At 35.6% G+C, this 18564-nt stretch overlaps 1 protein-coding gene across 1 annotated transcript in view; it reads left to right on the forward strand.

The window, feature by feature from the left end:
• The window catches only part of LOC135081156 (band 4.1-like protein 4), a gene marked incomplete at its 3' end in the record, with an annotated part of 50523 nt that overhangs the window by 19654 nt on the left and 12305 nt on the right, over positions 1–18564 (forward strand). The window contains exons 5-7 of the mRNA XM_063976199.1: positions 3277–3374; positions 15560–15680; positions 17024–17111. Of these exons, the coding sequence (XP_063832269.1) occupies positions 3277–3374; positions 15560–15680; positions 17024–17111 (307 nt within the window). The remainder of the gene's footprint in view (positions 1–3276; positions 3375–15559; positions 15681–17023; positions 17112–18564) is intronic.

Raw genomic sequence — 18564 nt, forward strand, 5'->3', positions numbered from 1 at the left:
GTAGGTATGTACTAAACCCTTAATCAGATATTATTTGAGAGCTTGACGAAAAAAAGGTATAAGCAACGTCATATACGATTATTTACTTAAATATTCCATTACATATCATTTGATATGCATTAGTGTTTTACTGAACCAATTTATTGCTTTCTCTTTGTACATCGCGGCCGCCATTAATTATGAAAATGTAATGCTACCTTCACAAACACACATAAACATTTCTTATCCAAAGAAGCAGATCACAAATTTCCTTTGATACAGGGGCACTTACCTAATTAGGTATTTGGTATACTTATTTTCGTCGCTATTCTTGCTATGTTTTTATAAATAAAGAGTAATTACTACTACCTACTTAAGTAGGTAGGTACCTAAACCACGTTTAAAACCGCAATCATTACGAAGCCATCAGTGGCTTGAGTTCGTAGACTACGTTTTTGGAGACGTTTTGATAAATTGTAGTATTAACATTTCCAATTTCATTTAATCTGTAAGTTTTTATTCAATAAACAATAATTTTATTATATATTATTTACATAAATTTAAAATTACTTAAAAACAAAGTTTCATTTAATTAATTAAAATATTAATAAGTATGTATTTATTTAATCAAGGTTATCGATATCGTTTAATTAACCATGATACTTAAACACGGGCTTAAATGAAAACATATTTTAAATTTATAACCACGAACTGCACGTGGAGGTGAAATTAATAGTGGGATTTTATGATTTAAAATAATTTGCAGCTGTTTTATGGATGTGGTTTACATCAAAGCAAGGTGTTACGTGTTGCGGTAATATGTGAGTGCTGTTAACGCATCTAATGCGTCTGTAACATCAATCGTGGGATACATTAATATCTCCCCGGGGGCTGTATAGGTGGCGATAAAACACATCTGTGCTAAAGCTCTACTCAGCACTCCGCTACCCTGTCGATTTCAATTCCTTCCCCTTACGTTTGACACTTATTCGATCTCGACTCGAATATTTCAAGACTTTTTCTGACACATCTGATATTGTCTGAGAAGGAGACGCGTGAATTTACATCAATGTTGCCCGTGTATGCTAAGTGAGCGCTTTATTATCTCAAACTTTGGAACATTTCGCTCAGTGTATCTTCTTTATATATTTTATTGAATTGAGACTGTTAGGAGACATAACATGGAATATTGCGCCGTTTATTATCCACAACAGTATCTGCCATCTGGTTCCAAGTATTCTTCGGTGACATCGTACGGCAATAATGATTTCGTTATACGATTCCCAAGCGCATTTTCGAGTTTTCTGTTATCAGATCGTATCTATAAAGTGTGACGGTAATGTTCAATGTGTTCGTGTTATTTCATGTTACCAAAGCGCTCTTGAAATTCTTTGCATTCCAACAAGAGTCGGGATACAGCTGGCAAATAGATGTTCACACATGAAAAGCGCTTGAGCGCTTGGAGAGAGGCTTGCAGGAGTGTTATGTCATGAGAACCGACACCGGCGTCGCGATCACTCCGCAGAACAATAATAAACAGTTGCGTCATTACGAGTACTGGGTACCGCGGGCTTGTGTGCGTGCGTACGTTTGACACATTTGAATACACCAAGCTTTCCGTGCTAAAGGGCATTTATAAACAAAGCAACCACCGTGCAGTTACAGCATTGTTTAATAATGCTACTTTACTGACTTAGTGTAAAACAATACAAACATCGTCGATTCGTTTAAGCTAATGAAGAAATATTGAAAAAAAAAAACCTTATTAAGATCCCTTTATTATGTAACATGATTAATAATAGAAGTAGATTGCAATACGTTCTATCATAAAGGGTACATTCAGAATGTCGACTCTAGCTTTACATTCAGCAATGTCTTTCAGCTTTATTACAAACTGTTAAATTTCCATGACCATAAAAAGAAGTTAAGCTGTGTGAGAACAAAAGAAGGTCTAGTGCTCTCGCAGTAAACCGTGAGCTCGTAAACCGAGCCAGGTACCTCTGGTGAAATGAATGGGGCCAGCGCCATGCAGCGACGACCTGTCAATGCCTGAATAAAAATCTCCCCAGGAAATTTCATTTTGTACACCGTTTTAATTGGATACACTTTGCAAAATAGGCTTATTCATTTTGTCATTTACAATTCACGGAGCCACGAGCCCGTTAATTTCACTTTATTTTTCGTTTGAAACTTTTACATCAAACTTGTGTTAAAACTCACAACAATAGCCACAATCCACCATCGAAGTCAGTACTAAACTGACTGAATGTTTAAAAAGTTTTCATTATTCTTTATCTTATTCTCTTAAGGAAAGACAGAGGGGAAATGCCGAGATGTTTTATTAAAATTTTGTTATTACGGTGTTGACGGGGCCGCGCTGCGCCCTCGCGTCCGTACGTCTGCCTTTGCTGAGAGCCACCGTTTAATACTCGTAAATTCTTTGAAACCTTTGCTCTGATGGTTTTTTAATATTTAATTTCCTTTTAAGGGTCTCCCCCTACAATGCTTGTACTAAGAGTATTCGAAGGTTAGAGAAAAATGAGTTAAATAAACGAGCTCTATTTTTCATGGAATTCCTTATTGCACTAAAGGAATGCCTTTTCATAGAAACTCTTTGAGTTCCAAAGATGGGTCTAGACGACTTGCCATTGTCCTTGTCTCTTTAAACATCGTTTGAAACATATTTTATTCAGTTCCCGCTCGTCGTCTTCCGCGTACACGCAAGTGACGCGAGTCAATTTAATTGTAGCACGACTCGTCCCTGTACTTTGCAACATGCATTTAATTTGAAGCAAAATCTTGACGTTGTCGTTGAAAATAAAGTTTTGATGAACATGTTTTTATAATTTAGTATACTAACTTTGCTGCCAATTGGTTGATCTTAAGAATGTTACACGTTATACACGTATCTAACCATATGTGTACTTCCTTATTGCTTTAGAGCTGAATTTCCATCATTGAATATTGTCTGATTGCTTTATTGTACCTACCTACCAATTAATTTCAAATATAGAGTATCACGTCTGTCTGACATGAACTTATTTGTGTATTTTTAAGGCAGTTCGCTTCAATCGTGCTTTCAAATGCTATTTTTCTAAAATGCTTATAAAATGCATTATAATACACGTAGTAGATAGATACAGCGTGTTTGGTGTTGAGTCATTACATAAAATACAATGTTCGAAAATACTAATTAGGTTAGCTTTTAAGCCAATTTGATACATGTGTATCAAAATTATTAATTACGATTCTGACATAGTTTATTTTAAAAATTAAATGTGTGTAACTTCTGTCCAGGTACCAGTTGTTCCTGCAGCTGAAACAAGATGTGCTGCGCGGGCGTTTGCCCGTGGGCTTCGACCTGGCCGCCGAGCTCGCCGCCTTTGTTCTACAGTGTGAGTACTAATAAACTGCTGGCTGGGTTATGGTTAAAGAAAATTATTCTCAAAAAAGACAAATAGTCACTTACATGAGAACATCATTTACATGAGTATTCAAATAGATCGTTCAAAACGCTTATTTTATTGTTACGCCTAGTTTATGTACTCATTTAGTGCATTCGTATTATTTTATTTTAATGTTTTAATAACCAACTGCTTAGGTACTTTCTAAAATATGTTGAGCAAGTTTAATTTTAAATCCACTAAATGAGCTTACATTTTTTATTTCTGAGGGTATTTTATTACCACCATCTTACTTTAAAAAAACTTTAAAAAACGTTAAAAATCTGTCAAACTCCATAAAAAGCACCGTAGCGTTATAATTAAACTGTTAAAGTTAGGTGGTGCAACTCACCCAAAACATAATTAAACAGACAACAGTAGGACATTGGCAGTATTCGTCACCTGTGGTTTCCTACACGATTTGATTTTATCAGTGTAGGCTGCTAAAGAGTTAACATGCTGCTTGGTGACCTATGATGGCGCCTGATAAAAATTAATGGATAGTGAAAACATACAAAAAAGGTGCGACTAGGTACTTCTGTTTGGTAAATGTCAATATTACCAATTGAATTGAATGGTCAAATGGTAGGTACCTAATAAAATAATATTTAGGTAACTACGAAAAAATATTTTCCAGAAAACTCTTGATTGTAACAAATCTAATATTCACCAGTTCTCCCATAAAACAATAAAAGGAATTCTCAAATCTATTCTATGAAGTAAATATTGTTTGTTGTATTGGTCCATCTTTCCCCGGAGTAAAGGGAAAATAAATTAGTTCTTGAACTTTTTGCCGGTTCAATCAATATAAGCCGTCAGAAAGTTATTACGGGATTAATTGATTCACATTTTCTTTGTGAAATGTTAATATTCTTTGAGCGGGATTCTTCCACGGAATACTAATTTGAACAAAGGTTAATTGTGAACTGAGCCTTCCATACGTTAATAAGATGGTATGAGTAATAATAAGTAACTAGTCCTTGAATAAAAGAGCCAACATTTTCGGACCGAGCAGTACAAAATCTGTTCAAATAACCAGCAGCAAAACTGTCGTTTAAACAATGAAACTTATGGCCTTTGGCCATACCCAGCAGTAAAGCCAAACCTAAATATTCCAGTAGTATTTTGGTAAATAAGGACACGGATTAAAGTTGTTCTTTGCTATAATAGCCGCGAAATCCGCAACCGCCATCCGTGCCCAGGGTACAAAGTGGACGCGCGGCCACTCACCCGGCGCTTCCCACTTGGCGCCCGCAACCTTTGCACCATTTCACGTAATAGCCAAGCTATTTTATTAACCTGATTGTAAACGAGAACGTATTCCATACGCCTTTACGGTCAACCCCGTGATAAACGAACTGAATGCGCCAGAATATGCCCAAAATCGACTGCCGGATTTTTATAGGAACATTTCTCACGCGTAATGACGCTAGCATAATATACCTATTTATCAAACGCCGTACGTAAGTAATTTTGAGAATCACCTTTATGGATTGAGGGGACAAAAAATAACCATCGCGTGTGTGATGCTCCGGTAAGACCCGTGATTATTTTGTCGTAAGCTAAGTATTTTTCTAATATAAGTACAGTTACAAAAATATTAAATGATAGCGCTGCACGAAATGGGAAAATATTAGGTCCACCTATATGAAAAAAAAAATACTCAGGTACGTACATACAACTTTAACATGCGGTTTATGCAACGCTTTTTATCTAGGTAGACACTTTGAGTCAAAAATTAAAAGATAAAATCGCTGGTGGAAGTCAGAAAATCACGGTCGCAACTATGAACCAGTTGCTATCTGCATGAACGTATTCAAATGTAGCATGCACTAATCTAATAACATGGCATTTGCTTCACACAACACGTACTTCAGTGCATGACACAAAGGAAATATCTGCAAAATGTTGTCAACTGTTCGCTTTGCATGTAAAAATAAATTTATTCTATTCAATTTTTAACAAAAAATGGAAAACGTGAAACTAGCGCATTCGTGGTGAATTTCAATTGTTAGTTTGATTGATATTAAATAAAAAAATAAAGCACAAAATTGCCGCGCCACTTTATCATAATTAGGTATAGACATTAGACATTCTCATTTGTGTTCGAGTAAAAGTTTTATGTAATTTTTGTATTGTTTCTAACATATACATAAATATCGGGATATCCACAGATCCAAAGATAAGATGCAGCACACCGTAATTCTGTGCCCGCCTATCTTATTGACCTAGAGCTATCCGTACGATCGTACTAGAACGTAATAAAACCAATATGGAACTGCTAGAAGATCTCGTATTTTCTAATTTACTCAATTGGCTTAGTAAATAGCCAGGCGAGTACTTCAGTCGTGTTCAATTCAGCTCGGTAGCAATAGTTAGAGCCATTCTTCTCGGGGCGGTGAGATAGCGCGACGCCCATCTCACCGCAAATGCAGCCAAATTATCGCGCATTTCGCTTTTGAATTTCTGCAAACTAAATTATTGAAATTTCGCCTGACATCTGTAACGTAGACTTTATCAGACTGTTTAAAAAGACGAACGAAAAAGTCAGCTCTTTGATTTTTAGAATGAATTTTTAATTTACGAGTAAGAATGTTAATTAAGTTCGCCGTACCTACCTACTCTCTTTGAAACTTTAAATTAATTATTTTTATTTCAGTCATCTACATCCATATGTATGACTCAATAAAATTAACGTTGTTTAAAGCGAGTATAGTTCTCATGGTATTGCATGCTTCTATGAAGGTCATTTATTATGCTAGCGTCCAATCAATAACTGACGTGGGGAGTTTGAATTCTGTAAGCTGCAAAATAGGGTTGTAATAAAAAAAGTAAGGGAGGGCAGGAGGGCGGGCCGCGAGGTTGATATCGATGCGTTATTCAGGAGGTAAATGAGCCATCAGCGGCGAGCGTCGTTTGCATCTAATCTCGCTCGCATCAGCGACCCACGACCTAGGGATGTGCGGTACATCAATAAGCGTGTTTTGTTCAAGAGTGGTTTAGTTCCTAAAACAAACAAAATAAAATGGTGCTTAAAGTCAACTTTTAGTTACTGCTTAAATTAAAAAGTTACCGCATGCACAACAATGGATTAGCGTACTGAAAGGAGCTGACTACAAAATTGTTTAAATCATAATATAACAATTAAGAATTACTTATTAATTAATAGAAATAAGCGTATTTCAAATCTAATATTTATTTTTCGTATGCTGTATGTAGACACAGGTCTTATCTAATTACCTTCCGAAAAAAAATAAGAAAGTAAAATTATTCTGCATATTATTTTCATGGGGTTCTGAATACACAATTCATCCAGACACATATTATATTGAAATCCAAACAATAATAATAATCACACTTAATTAAAAAGCGGAAAATAATCCCGTTGTCCGTAATCCAATCTTCAAAAGTCAGGACATCCCGCGGCTGTCCCCGGGGACACGCGGCGGCCGCTCGTTTGCTTACTTAAGGCCGGGTAGCAGAGAAAATGGCGAAAATGAGGTTTTCATTTTTCATTTTTGAGGTACTAAACAGTAAAATTAAAGGCTAAGATTTTTATTGGGCATAGTTGAGGATATTTTCGAGGGCTATTAACGGATGGAAACACGATTTGATGAAGTTGACTCGATAGAATATATTCCCAAAGTTACCTCTATTCGTTTTCTATTTATGGTTTTATTTTTAAAATAAGCGATTTGAGATTCTAAATCTTTTACTAAACTAAAGTTCAGAAATAACTTGAGGGCTTTTAACGGATGAAATTTTTATATTGCGTCTTATTTAGTTACTATGTTAAAAAATGTGGAAAAAATCGTCCATGACGGCTTGGACAATCTCAATCAGTCGCGCGGTGGCGCTTACGGAGGACGGACGCGTGTCAGTTTTATGGCCGTGACAGTTCGCGATTTGTCAATATTTTTGACAATGATGACTTTGATGAGTCACAGTATAATAATATCAGTGTTACTGGAGAAAGCTTAAATTTTTGATAATTAAGAATTATCAATTTTGTCTACCTATTGAAATTTAAATCGTTCGCATCCTTTTAAACGAAGACTCTACTCATGATACATAGTACATTCCTCAAATATGAGACAAAACCAATGAGTTAAAATTACATTTTAATAGTACCTACATATAATCGTCTTACACTCTTTAGAAGAGCACACTGACACAAATAAATAATAAAAAATGCTGTCTAAGGTCTGTAGCTAAAGGTCTAAGCTGTAAGATAGAAGAATCTTCTAGCCAAAAAGATGGCAGATGCAACAGATGTTAACGGATTTAAAACTGGAGTTCATATGACTCCTTGTAGACTTGTGTGTCTAGAGCGTCCCTTCCTCCACCATGCGTAAGAATTTTCACAAAAATACTGTTTAAGGTCTGTAGATAAAGGTCTAAGCCGTAAGATAGAAGAATCTTATAGCCAAAAACATATGCAGCAGATATCAACGGATTTAAAACTGGAGTTCATGTGTATCCTTGTAGTTTTGAGTCTCTAGAGCAGTGGTTCTTAACCTTTAAGTCATGAGGGACCATTTTACCAAATTTCTGTCTTGTCAGGGACCACCTCATAATCGATCAAAACAAGTTTGACTGCAAAAATCAGTTAAAAGTGGTTTTGACCAAGGTGTGCAAGTGCACATCGTGGACCACTTGGAATGCCTCCAGGGACCACCAGCGGTCCGCGGACCACCGGTTAAGAACCACAGCTCTAGAGCGTCCCTTCCTCCACCATGCGTAAGAATGTTTCAAAAATACTGTCTAAGGTCTGTAGCTAAAGGTCTAAGCTGCAAGATAAAATAATCTTCTAGCCAATAACTTTAAAACTATAATTTGAACGAATTTTGCTATTAGTGGACAAATTTCTGCTCACGATGGACTAATTATCTGCTATACTCTCGACTCTCTAAAGCACAACATTTATAAAAATTTTGCTGCGGTAATGCACTCCAGGTAACAGTGTGTGATGCTCATTGCTCATAGTGATTTTCGATACAGAGCCCCGTACATACGTTATACATAAATTATGGAAAGAAAACACCCAGACCAATACAAACAAATATGTATGCAATTTTAGTATGATATTTTTATTTATTATTAATAAACAAAAAGACTGAACAAAATTGATGCGTGTACTGATTAATGTAATTAACCACATGCAAAGCTTTGTGAATTGCAACAACTATAATTTATTATCCAAGCTCTAAATAATCGCTATTACGAGTAACTGATCATAAAATGTTTTTCCAATCGCTCAAGCTCCCGAGGATCTACCGATAGGTCGGGTGACGTAATCTTGAAATTCTTTTAGCCGGCGCGGAACTTCCGGAAGGTCGGGTGACGCCACGCCTCTTTGAACCGTGTTTACTTTGGCAGTTATATTCTATATTTATTCGATTCTAAAATATATTCCCAAAAATTTTAAAAGTTGTTTTAATTTGTATCGCTTGGATATGATTTGTATTAGAAAGTGCTGTGAGTGTGACCACAGAATAATAATAAGTACTACGTACAGAAGTTTTACTTCGCGAGGGTATTAAAAAAAATGTATGCTCAATGTCATTAACAATATGGTGTAATTTAGCCTATCTCAAGAGTCAAGCACCATTTTGTTGACAAACGTCAGTGATCGGCACTGCGCCGAAGCTATAGGGCTGACTTCGGTTAAATGATGTGACGTGAGGTGCCAAACTGCGGAAAATGGCGGAGGAAATACATGATTTAGCATGAATTATCATGAATAATATTAACTACTTATTTACCTCTCAGTGTCTTCAGGCAACTTTATACATTACATTCTGTGTTTTTATTATTATTTAGGCAGTTAAATACTGCACAGTATTTAGTACACCATTTTCTTCATTTTTTTTCCATCATACACAAGAATACGCGTGCGTGAGTCAATGTTCGCTCGTATGTGAGGCCTTGTCGAATAGTATCCTGTAGGTGGGCCATCGTGCGTGTTTTGTTTTCGATGTAAACTCGCGGAGATTAACAGGCCTGGTGTGACGCTTGAACGGAAGGAAGTCAACCTAACCTAACCAACTGCGTATATCTAAACTGCGTATTTCTATACTGTGTAGCCGCGAGAGCTCTTTGGCGCGCTGTCTTCGGCGAAGTATTGCGCGCGCAGATTTTGACAGCGCGAAATACCTACTTTAGCAGAAATACCAAGCCTTAATAGCGTTACGCACTCTAGATGAGTATGCGAATTTAATACAAAAAGCCTTGATCGGCTTAGAATACAATCAAAGCGCCCCATTTTGCATTTATTTCTACGGTTCTATCTGAATAGGCAAAGTAATTCATGATAGTTTCAAGTAGCTACGAATAACTACGAGAAAAAAAACGTAGCGAGTGAAACTGTTTTGGTATTAAAACTACTACTAAACTAGAAATCGATTGTCAACTAAATTAGAATAATACATTTTGACGTGTTTTTTAAGGTAATATTAGGTACAGTCGAAAATTTAGGGTTTGCCTTGATAATCAGTTCAATTTAATCTAATTTTTCTATCGCAAAATTTTATGGCATTTAGCTAAGGCTTCTGAATTGAAAATGCCCTGAGAGCTTAGGAGATTGCTGATAATATAATGAGCTGAAACTAATAAGCAAGTCCATAATGAGGCTGTATTAGATAATATCCTCGAGGGCCTGAAATAATTATCGTTTTCATGTTTACATTACATTTAATAACCTGTTAAAATTTTAACTTTGTTTGGTGCTTATTGTGTAATTTTGTTTGGTTATAAACATAAACATCTATGAAAATAGGTATGAAAACATGCATTAAATGTAAACAGCTACGACTAATTTTAAATAATTTAATGCTACGAGTATTGTACGAATTTGTGTGAAGTATCGTTATTTTAAAGGCGGTTAAAAAAAAAAGGTAAAACTATGTAATCAAGCGAGAATACGAGTAAGCTCAAATAGAATAACGTTCGTAACGCTCGTTTACGTGTATGTGGTAAACTATAATAATAAAATAAAAACTTTTCTCGCTTCTGTAATCATAACTTTTTCGTTAAAACAAACAAAAAATAATATCGACGTTCTTCGTAGTCTTCAATGTGTCATCGGGATTATTTTTAGACCGAATCTCGAAGTTTAGTTATTGCTTTACTTGGAAGTCAAGCTTCTTAGAATAAAAATATCCATATTAATCTTATTGAATTTATATGTTTGTATTTAGGTATGGTTAAAATTCTGAAGTCTATGAATACCTAATGTTTACCTACTCTTTACTCAGACTTAATTACTTATTATCTTCTTAGAATCTGATGTATCTTTATTCAATTTTAATTATGTTCATACACGCTGAACTAACTACACATAAACAGTGATGTTAAAGGCAAGTTTTATCATAATAATTCTTAGTCAGTCATCAAGTTCGTTGGTTCCACCAGCACTTAGGTCGTGGTGTACTTTAGTAACACGCTTGTGAACCATAAAAGTGTTTTGCTTTCGCGTGTCGGCAGCGGCCGACGCCTGCAACATTTGTCTGCCAGCCGCGAGCGCGGTTCCCGCCACCACATGATAGATGTTCCTCGCTCTCAGATCATTCACATCTAACGCGAAACAGATTCTACCTCTCACTTGTACCAACACACGAAACGGTTACATATTTGATGGGAACCATCAGCCGATGGATTTCTTTGATGTTCGAAAATAAGTAATAACGTATTCCGATCCTGTAGGGTAATTCTTTAAAGTTGATTACATTATGTCTTCACATCGATATTCGTACACCCGTTTTATTACGGCTCTTATTTATCAAAAAACTGAAATGAAAAGCATCGCTGCTTTTTTCACGTTAAGGACTACTTAAATGAAGAGTAATTCTGGGAGCTCGTAAAAATTGTGAGGGAGGGAGTTAAAAATATCAGATTTATGAGCGTCCTCAGCCATTATTATCGGAGATTAAACGACACTAATAAATATAAAAGAGGGTGTAAACGTAAGTGTAAAGGGCCCTCGACTTTGACTTTTTAATCATTAAATCTATTTTTTGTGTAGAAAGTTTTTGGTTATAAGATGTTGAGAGAAATAAAAGCACGTCTTTAATGTCAACTTCTGTTTGTTTTAGTTACCTACGGTTTAAAGGTAATACTTATAAGTAAATATAGCATCAATATGTTTCACATTTTGTCATCCAATAGGATGGTAAGTAATAACTTATGAAGTTGATAAAGATACAGAAACGAAGGTTGAAATAAAAATATAAGTTTCAGCATATTTTCTTCGGCACAATATCAGTGCTACAACGGCGTTAATGTTTCTTACGACATCTCTTGTTCTCTAGACAACCGTGAACGGAACGTCTGGGAGGTCCGAACTTCTTTACGCGTTTATCGATCTGGGTCAAGCAAAGGTTACATTCACATCATTTACTTACGAAGATAAGCAGGGATTATGATTTCATGCCAAAATAGTGTCTGAAAATGACTCAAATCAATTTCGTATCCTAAAATAACATGTATGAATCGTAAAGAAAATGCAATAACAAAGGAAAATATCAAAAGCAACTACGAGTACAATTAACTTCTCGCTTCCTTTTTTGCCATTCATGTTTAGACGGTGCGGATCGCAAATAATTTATCTGCCGCTATAAAAATATCTATCGTGTGAGAATCGGGCCCCAGATGGTGCGATTTCCGTGGACAAAAAAAAGATATACGATGGGAAATGACTGTCAGCCCCGCGAACGAGAAGTAGTTTTTCAGGATCGTCGCTCGACCGTACGTTGCGTTTTCAATGCTGAACTACTGGTAGATATGTGAACTGGTTTTCTGAAAAGATTATACCTACAACGTACATCGCACCCTTAATAATGAATGGGCACAACTCCAAAATTCCGTTTTTTGGGAAAAGCCAAAAAACCAATCGGCGGATCGCGGTTTTTTACATAATTGGCTCTAAAATCTTTATTTTATCAGCTACAACTTTCAAATTAAGCATACTTCATCACTGGTATCTGTTATATAATTAGACATAAGACATTTTTTAAAATATTAATTATGAGTATTTAAAAAAATTGTTTAAAAAAATATTTCAAAGTTAGGCCTTTATATTACTATTACTGTTGTTGTGATTTTGGGTATTACTTGTACTTGTGCCCATCTAATCCTTAGGCTGAATTGTTTTATATGGCATATTCCCTAATATTGCTCTCTAATATTTAAAAATAAGTGTATTATTCGATTTTTATATTGATTTACGCCCAATTACATTGGGGACAGTTATTGTGCGGTATAGTAGCTTAAAGCCAATTCAGTATAAGAGTAGGGTGCTGAATACTAGAAAATTATTAGATGTGTCGAATTAGATTAAAATAAAGACTATTAGCTATTTCTCTGAGAAAACCGACATGAAAATACTAATTTTATGCATTCAAAATATTTTTAATTAGGTAGATAGATAGGGACTCTTACCCTATAAAAAAATATGCTTTTTATCAAATAAAGAAAAAACCTACAAAAACTTTTTCTGTAAGGTTTTCTGTTGTGGATTTGTTCAGGATAATCACTTATTAAAGTCCAACAGCCAGTACCTTGGTATCTTTTTTCCACTATCCTGCTGTCCTGGTGGAAGGAACCGTTCTCCTTGTCCCTTACTATAATCACCCACATTATGTGGAAATCATTTCAAATGGCTATTGTAAAAAATACAATTTAATACTCAGATTGTCGTGTGTAATTTTTGAAGGATTTTAGCAACCAATTTTGAACACCAGCATATTCATTCTGGTGTTCTAACATTCCCCAAAAAATATTTTACTACTAAAACACCTTAGCCATGCTTCAGACTCAATTTGTGTTATATGGTTTACAAATACAGTCTTTTCTAAGAGCACGGATTTGCAGTCCTTCGAAGATAGCTGCTTTTATTTTTTCCGTACTCATCATCATTTCGCTTTTGATCATTTTAGTGATTAGAAAGCTCAATACATATCTTTGGCCCTCCAAATTGAAGCGCTTTACGTCCTGCTTGACTTCAGTATTGCAAAGAGTCTAGGTACACAAGGTTTACGACGATATTGGACACCCAATATTTATTACTTTGTACAATTTTTATCCCAAAGTATGCTTGGTTTGTTATCACAAACTCCGTGATCTTTTTTCTTTGCTTTTGTGTACAATATTTGCCACATATTAATAAAAACTGTTAGTGGTGTTAACACAAGATTTCATTACGAACTCATATTTTTTAAGACAAAAAGCACTTTAGAACTTTAATTTAGACAAACTGAAAATTTCAAGGTCTAATAGCTGATCAGTAAAATTGTAGTAACTTAATACGTGAAAATATAATTTTAAAATAAATTTGATGTATCCTCAGTCCTCAGAATCTGAGTGATTAATTAGCATCAATTTATGTGACGTAATAAATTAATGAATAATATAATTAAAAATTATAACACTATCTTATTAAAGTAATTCACCTTTTGGCTGACTAGTGCGTTTATTCATAGAATAAACAAAGAAAAAAGCTAACCCGAGCCCCGAGCGAACGTTAATAGCCTTAACACGTAGGTATGTCTCTTATTTTATTAATCATTAGTTTATTTGTCGGGAGGTATTTCATAACCACCGCATTATTTCTTAGCATCGCGATAAAACATTCTATAGGCTCCTAATCAACCAATAGGTATGAAAATTAATACCAAGAAGCAAATTACTTTTATAGGAGAGTTATAAATTTAACTACAAACACCCATCCATGGTACGCCTAACTAAAGTTAAAGTTTTATTTTATAATTTTCTATGATTTACGGGACTTTATCAATGTAATAAAAATAAAAATGTAACATATTATTAGAAATATATGGAATTAATTAGTCTTAGCTCACTAATACTTACTTAAAAGTTTGTCACACAAAGGCACAACTCCAAATTGGACCACAGTCGCGCGGGCCGGATTCGACAAATATCGGCATGTCTCTGATTCAACCCTTCTAGCGGGAAGATAGACGAAAGTATGGAAGGGGCACAAAATGTAGAACTCTTATATCTGATCATTGTTTTCGATTTCTGTGAAAGCCATCTTGTAGAACTGACGAAAATGTGCCTCTCTAGTACAAAAAGTAAAAAACCAAAAATTTTGAGTTGTGCCCCTATATTATTAAGGGTGCGACATGTTTTGTTAAAAGACAGTAAAAAATATCATTTAGTAATGTTTGTAAACGTTTCATTGGAACTAAAGATACGAGTAAGTTTATTTATCACTAACTAGATAAATGAATAATTACGACTCTTTTTTGTTTTCAAGATATTTAAAACTCTATCATCGTCACACGGAATAGAAAAACAAAACAATTCTAAGGTATTGCGTCTATGCTTTATCTTATTAGACAGAAAGCTGACGAGCAATCTATTTCACAATGCAATTACATAGCGGACATTTATGCTAATATCTTTGTGAAGTTTCAGGTGTTGAGTATCAAATTCCCGTTATCTTAATTCGGAACCGACACCTTACATTGTTACATCGGCCGTGTTTACGCAAGTTGTTTGTTTAGGACATGTGCCCTCTGTCTTTGCCGAATTAATTGCTATTGTTAAATAGAGGTTTTGTCATAATAGGGTAGCTCGGGTATTTAGTTCAAGATATCTCGGTCGGCTACATGTGTCTAAACAAGTATTTGTTCCAAATACGGACACTCTCCCTCGTTTATTTCTATCTACTGTTTGAACTGCCGCTTCAGCTAAATGAGTTTACCGTGACACGTTTGTTGTGTTTTATTTTTAAGATTAACTGCGTTGTCACGAATCGTTTGCAGTTGAAGTGCTCTCTACTTTTTGATGTGTTTTGTATGTTACCTTTGACATTGATTCTTGTACTTTGAGCTATAAATATTTAAATGTGCATAAACTAAAGTACCTAATGCAACTTTTTATTAAGCGGTACATATTTTTTACTATACACGAAAATAGGTTGTTGAAGCATAAATTAATTATACAAACTTGCTCATAATTTGCATTGATGTAGTAGTCATGCATCTAAGTTTTATGTGATGACGTATAGGGAAGCATCATAATAAGTACTTAAATTGTACTTACATCTTTCAGTTTTGAAACGATTGATTTTCATTCTTTTTGACGATTCTAATGAAAATTTTCCTTTTCTATAGCGGAGTTGGGAGACTACGACCACAGGCGGCACGCGCCGGGTTACGTGTCGGAGTTCCGGCTGCTGGCGCATCAGACGCCCGAGCTGGAGTCCCGCGCTGCTGAAATACACAGGACGCTCACGTGAGTACACAAAGACTACTATTCTGTTGATAGGCCAATCTATAACATCAGAATGTGTTTTCAGATAATATGGTAAGGATGTGTTTGTCATAAATTGAGTCCATGCAATGGCTTACTATTTACACTATTTCATTCTGTTTGTGCAAAAAATAGTAATTCTTCGAACTCGAATTTCACATTCATTCACGTTATTTACATTCAATCATACTTGAACATTGTAATATAACTATTAGCATAATGTTAATGCTATAAAGCAACTTCGCCGATAACTACAACATATTTCACGATTAACGATAGCAGATCTTCATTATAGTCCATTTTAAGTAATAGGTAGGTACAGCAACCGTTCACTGGCCCTGGCTAAGTTTCAAGTGGTGTAAGTTGCCCTGATAATATGTGAATTGAGAGGACACAACCAAGGACTTGCAAACTCACGAGCTCACAATGGCACTTGCCGGTTTGGTAGCCGGCCAAATTTCCAGTAGTGCCTTCAGATCACGTGTGCTTTGATATACTGGATGTCGTGTTTACGTACGGTAGTTGTCTGAAAGGACCCTATTCGGACTGTACGATGTAGAACATGCGACGCACGAGCTATAGATTCATGTTTTGTTCGCTTGTAAGCGGGTCGGACATCCGAACTAGGGGAAATGTTGTGGACAGACAGACGACAGGTAGATTTTAATGGCCAACCGAGCGGTTCACTGCACTGTGCACGTACGAGTATCAACGTAATATAATCTCTTTTACGGTGTTTGCGCTCTATGCATTGCAAATAAGTGTATAATAACGATTCAGGTATAATGATGATAACATACTAAGTATCTATTGCCATAAAAATAATGCGCGATAATATTAGTAATTAACACAACTTTAATAGAATGTTCCGTTGCATTCGCTTTTAACGAAAGCCATAGCCAGAATGAACACGTGTGTGTAGGTAGGTAAGTTTAATCACTCATAAGCTGAAACTCGAAACAAGTATCTGCACATAGCTCACAAGCATCGTCTGAAGAAAGTGAGTTGCAGAAATTAAGCTCTCAAATGTAGCAGTTTCACGCCGTGGCGTTTGCTACGCGGCCGGAAATTAAACTTCGCCGCCTTTCTCGCTTAATTGAATGAATTTTTAACTGTGCAAAGATGCAGACTGCGGCCGCTGGCTGCTCACAAAGCCGCAATTACATGCAAATTATGTGTACCTACTTAACACCAAGTGAGCCGCAGCTCGGCGCCTGGGTCCCGTGATTATTCACTGTCACTTCGGCGTCTTGCCTCGTGTTTATCAGGGCTAACAATTTAATTGGGGGCGTAAAGTCGTTATAACGCTTAATCCATTGTTGCAGAGGAATATCTCCGGCGCAAGCTGAATTGAGTTACCTGGACAAAGTGAAATGGCTCGACATGTATGGCGTCGATCTGCATCCCGTTCTGGTAAATATTTTATTCAGTGCACTTTTGGGCTTTGTACGGCCCGCGCGTTGGATGATTTATAATAGCCCGTGGAACACATGTTAATCCCACACCATCAATGCATACGGATTTATTTTCACAGTTCCATATCCATTTGTACTTTGATGGAGAATTTAAAATTCCTTGTATTGAAACAAAAGTACACAAACATTTTAACATCAAAAATATGAATCTGAATATTCTGTTTCCGCAGTAGAATGGTAACGGTTAAGACTTTGCAAACTTATTATATTATACAAAGAACTTGAAAGAATACAAGACCGAGAAATAGGGGTGGAAAGGTGTGGGGAGACAAAATAAATGGTCTCAATCTAACCTCGATTGTGTTCGAGCACTTCAGCGTTTGTCGCAACACGAATGACGTTGTTATTATTTGGTAAAAGTTGTGTAATTGAGCGTACATTTTGTGGTATTTCAGTGACTTATGGGGTGGAATTTTTGTATGATGGAAACAAAACTGAATAGACTTATTTTATCTGAATAATTCTTTCAAATTATATCTTTATGTACATTGTATGTTATCCAAAACATTAAATTAGTTATCTTTAATTTAAAAGAAACATACAAAAGCCAGCTTTATAAATAACAATAACAAAGGTAAAGCAATATTTATTAGTCCTAGCTCCTACATAAGAATGATATACCTAACATTGACAATATTACTTCAAATGTTTAAACGACCTAGATAGACTGCTAAGTATTTGTTACATACTTAACTTCTCTTTAATTTATTATTTCTAATGTTGTACGGAAGCGTGTATTCTTAGATTGTGATTAATAGGTAAAACAATTCACCGTGAAACGATATGTTTTCCAGAATCCCGAAAATCCCTAACCGACACTCCAAACCGCTTTGAAATTCAAGTTGTGACTGAGAGCTCCAACATAAATCTGCGCAAGTTGCCTCTAAATACACAGTCGGTAGCAACAAATCAAATTCTGTTTAAAAAGTCATTCCTGTAACTGACTCTACATGTTAATTGTTAATTCTTGCTTTGTAAAATTGAATCTTAAGAAGTGATTGCGTAGGGATTTGATTAAAATTAAATGAAAATAAAATTGTAGAGCTTTTATTTTTTAGCTTTATTTTTTATTTTATTTATTTTTAACTTGTGTATAAAATCACAAAGTTCGTTCGTTTCAACCAAATTACGTCCACTGCTGGATAAAGGCCAACCCCAAAGGATTTCCTAAATGACCGTTTCTGGGCTGCCCGCATCCAGCTACTTCGAGCTAGATCGTCGGTTCTCCTAGTGCGAGACCTGCCCTCACGTCTTCCGACTCGTGGTCACCACTCAAAGCTCTAAGCTTAACACAAAGTTAGACTTAGATAAAAAATCCCATTAAACGTTTGTCAGTCAAGTAAGAGCTTTCGTAACCCGAAGTTATATGTCAATGCAATAGTTTTTCTACA

This window comes from Ostrinia nubilalis, chromosome 1 (genome assembly GCF_963855985.1).
Source record: "Ostrinia nubilalis chromosome 1, ilOstNubi1.1, whole genome shotgun sequence".
Classification (NCBI taxonomy): Eukaryota; Metazoa; Arthropoda; class Insecta; order Lepidoptera; family Crambidae; genus Ostrinia; species Ostrinia nubilalis.